At 39.0% G+C, this 4,102-nt stretch overlaps 1 protein-coding gene across 1 annotated transcript; it reads right to left on the bottom strand.

Annotated features, from left to right (window-relative positions):
* Positions 1-1,877: 1,877 nt before the first annotated feature.
* LOC118225582 (ubiquitin-60S ribosomal protein L40) lies at positions 1,878-3,781 on the bottom strand. Its single transcript, XM_035414153.1, has 5 exons — positions 3,622-3,781; positions 3,123-3,234; positions 2,720-2,806; positions 2,475-2,577; positions 1,878-2,033 (listed from the first exon to the last, which is right to left on the bottom strand). The coding sequence occupies exons 2-5, from the start codon at positions 3,223-3,225 to the stop codon at positions 1,940-1,942; spliced, it is 387 nt and encodes a 128-aa protein (XP_035270044.1). The 5' UTR covers positions 3,226-3,234; positions 3,622-3,781; the 3' UTR covers positions 1,878-1,939.
* Between the last annotated feature and the right edge of the window lie 321 nt (positions 3,782-4,102).

The following is a 4,102-nucleotide window of genomic DNA, read 5'->3' as shown; positions in this document are numbered from 1 at the left end:
TTGTGTGAAAATTGTGTGAGTATTATTCAATTCATTTTATTTTGGTGGCTATTACACAGATCTAAAGTTCGTCGGAACATTTTTAAGAACAAAAGTAAGAATAATTTTAAAAAAGTTTTGTGAATGTGGTCCACTGATCTTAAATAATGACATTCTAATCTCATATCAGTACAGATCAATATGGTGTCACAGGAGTGTCTATAATGATCAATCATGTGTGCACAGTTACTGTATTTATATTCTCGTACAATGTAATTACACTGGTAAAAGAACACATTTGGGCATTAGATCTGACCACCGGACTTGGCCTTATTAATATCCCATCAATAATGTCCAACAGTACATGGTAAACAAATGATGCTCTCATTTTTAAATCGTTTCCCCAACTCTTCAAACATATTAATACAATTGTCAGTATTCTCTAACAGTGGTTATTTTAGACCCGCACAATGTGTGTGTGTTTAAGAGGTATTGAGAAAACAGCCATGTCAAAATAATTTGAAATAGCAATTACAATTTGCTCATGAGCTGTTGTCAATGCAGAGCAAGCCCATACAGCAAAAATAAAATTTCTTTAAAGAAAATAGGATAATTCATAATCATCTTAAAATAATATGACTAAGAACATGGATGTAATATCATCAAAATCAAGTCTTCTACTCCTACCTTCAAGAAAAATGGAAGCATTATAAATATTTATTGGAATTTTGTTTTGTCAATTACAGTGCGCCAGTGGTGATTCAAAATGAAACATTTAAACCAGAGACATTTTGCGTAGGTTTGTCCTTTGTCCCTCACTACATTCAGATTAGGTTTAGGCTACTTGTGGATGACTTCTGAACTTCTGTCTGTTTGCACCCCCCCCTCCCCCACCGCCCCTCACCCACCCACCCACCCTAAAATGATTTGATTGACTGACACTTTACAAAACTCCATGTGTGTTATTGGGGCTACTGGAAAAAAAACTTTGACATTTTGTATTGGATTAATAGTGTCACAAACATTTTATGTTTTCATGGATTTGATAGATTATGGTGGTTTTGCACAGCAAAACTGTACTCACTTTGCTTGGTGAAGTTCTTCAATGAACACATCATGGGATCTACATGTGTTATACCAGCCAATGGTAACAGCCCTGTGCGTACTAATGTCACATTCAAACGTAAAAATTGATGTTGTGTACTTTTAGTTTACCTAGTTTGAAAAAAACACTTTTAATTTGACTGTGTTTTGAGATTTACAGACCTAATTTACAGACCTAAAGACTGCATGTTGTAGGGAGATGTGAACATTGTATTGAAGTTACACTTTAGAATTGATCACAAGATATATGCAGTCAAAACCATTTAGAAACTATTTTTATGCGCATAAAATTACAGGTTATACACAATGCAGCATTTATAAGGTACAGTTGATTGCTCCCTGGCTATAATGCATAAAATAGCAGCAAACTGAACAGCAGAATGTCTGAATATGCCATAATTTGTTTTAAATAAAAGTGCATACTTCGGTATTGCGGCTTTGCTTGCATTATTTTTCTGTATTTCATAGTTTGTTTCCATGTTATTAAATTTGACCAAAGTGTGAAAAATAGTTTTTTTCCCTTTGCTCTTCTTGGAATAGAAGGTTTAGTCAAATTTACTACATGCTTTTTTTGTACGGAGCAGGAATTTTAGGAGTGTTGAGAGCATTTATAGTTTGGTAGCACTCAAAATAAATAAAATCAATAAAAACAGACCAAACTTTGGGTTATAAGTGCAGAAGAATCTTCTTAACCTTCCACATCCTTATGCCAGATTCACAGTCAACTCTGAGTTCTGGTTTGAGAGAACTATAGAAGCTAGACCTTAAGGCAAAGAGAACAACAGAACCACCAGTTTACCCCTTTTTACTCACATTTATTGAGTGTTTCTGTGCAGTTACACATCAACTCCACTGCTTACTTCAGCTTCTTCTTGGGGCGCAGGTTGTTGGTGTGCCCACACTTCTTCTTACGACAGTTCACAGCTCGCGGGTGAAGGCGAGCGTAACACCTGCACCGGAGAGAAACCAGTCAGTGCGCAAATAATCAAAAGCAATTTTACACGACTAAACTACAATTATGCCTCCACACAAAAGGACCAACTATTGCAGTTAAAAGTCTGTAATCTACATCTGCCCTCAACCATTATCAGAAGCCCAGTTCACTGCAAGATCAGCCAGGCGATGAAGTGATCCAGCCAGCTGTGTCTCTGTTTAACTCGCAGGCCAATGCACTCTGTGCCCAAGGGAGAGGAGGCACACAACTGCAATTACTCACAAATTGCATATGGCACAGGAACTCTGGTCAGCCCTCTCGGAATGAACAATTAGGTGGGATGGATGTGAGAAACTGAGTCACGGTTTTCAGATGAAAGTACGTTTTTGTCACTCAGTTCAACTGTGCAGCGCAGGTCAGCGTTGCCCACATGTTTTCAGTGCCATGGCGCTCTTACTTTCGGCAGATCATTTTGTCACAGTTGTACTTCTGGGCCAGCTGTCTCAGAGACGGCTCAATGATTCCACCACGCAGGCGTAGTACCAAGTGAAGGGTGGACTCTGAAAGCACATCACGGCATTTTGGCAGGTCAGACAGAACTCAGACAGATCAGACAGCTTTTCAGGGATGGTAGAAGTAGAATTGACATTTTTCTTTCTGTACAACTGGAATAATCAATCACAACAACTGGTGCATTCCTACCTTTCTGAATATTGTAGTCTGATAATGTGCGTCCATCTTCAAGCTGTTTGCCAGCAAAAATCAAGCGCTGCTGATCAGGAGGGATTCCTGGAACAGACAAGTTCATAACCGCAGGATACAGTGGGCCACTACATACATTCACAGCATATTATCTGAGTAGAGAAGTTTGTGCTTCTCATACCTGGTCTTGGGGACCTGTCATGTATGCAGGTTTTTGGTCCAGTTGCACTAAATTTGAGAGCTGATCCCACTAACCAGGTAATGACAAACTGATATACAAAAGTTGCTGACTATCTAGATAAGTGTACCTCGGTCGTTACAAGGATCAGATTCAGACAAACTTAACTACGTTAAATCGCATAGCCATATAGGTCGCTAGTTAGCTACTGTAAATTAACGTTACCTTCCTTATCTTGAATCTTTGCCTTCACATTCTCGATGGTGTCGCTGGGTTCCACCTCGAGGGTGATGGTTTTCCCTGTCAACGTTTTCACAAATATCTGCATCTTTGTATGCTGTTGTTAAAAATAAGAGTTGTTTAGCACACTTAATAACTTAGATTTGTCTACAAGTCAAAATGACTACCTGGTAATTGTAAGGTGTTAATAATGAAGCTAGTTAAGTTGGCGAGCATACATTAAGCACAGTTACACAACTATACGTCACGCCCGAGCAACGTTTACAGTACATATCATCAGCAGGCAAAACACATGTGCGCTAAGTTTGACAATTGCTATCCTGCTAACGCGGTGTCTCTTCCATCTGCGACGTTAGCTCGCTAGCTAGTAAGCGAGCTCCAAATGGGATAGCTATTTAATTGACCATCCGTGTGTGGCTAGTTGGGATTTATCATACTCAATATATTGGACACAAACCCTGGCTACATAACCAATTCTACCCACCCGGTCGACAGTGGACAGTGTAGCCGGGATGACCAAAAGAGGGAGCGAAAGGAGGCTCTTTAGACCGGAAACGCATATTGTTGCATCACATCCTCAGACGAAAATATTTTTTTTCTCTCGTTGCCTGAAAAGTAACACAATTAATTAGCTAGGTGGTCAGTACAATTTATTTCGATCAGTGTCAAACTAAAGTTCACCAGCGTGAATATTGCTGGAAACATCCTGTTCGTTGTTGCATTTTGGTGAAGACCAACTCTGCCATCTGTATCAGCTAAATAAGAATGGCTCGACAACTATAGAGCAATTTAGGCGTGTATTAGCACCCCCTAGTGCCATGATCCAAGGGCCGCAGTGTGTGAAATTGTTTTTGTGACTTAATACACATAGCCTACTATTGTGAATTAATAAAGAAATATTTAATTAAAAAATAAGTTCTTTTCATAAAGAATGTAAGTGCATTGTTATTTGCCACATGTATGGA

Source organism: Anguilla anguilla, chromosome 4 (genome assembly GCF_013347855.1).
Source record: "Anguilla anguilla isolate fAngAng1 chromosome 4, fAngAng1.pri, whole genome shotgun sequence".
In the NCBI taxonomy this organism is placed as follows: domain Eukaryota; kingdom Metazoa; phylum Chordata; class Actinopteri; order Anguilliformes; family Anguillidae; genus Anguilla; species Anguilla anguilla.
The sequence above is the reverse complement of the archived record's forward strand: the minus strand, read 5'-3'. Positions and strand labels throughout refer to the sequence as shown.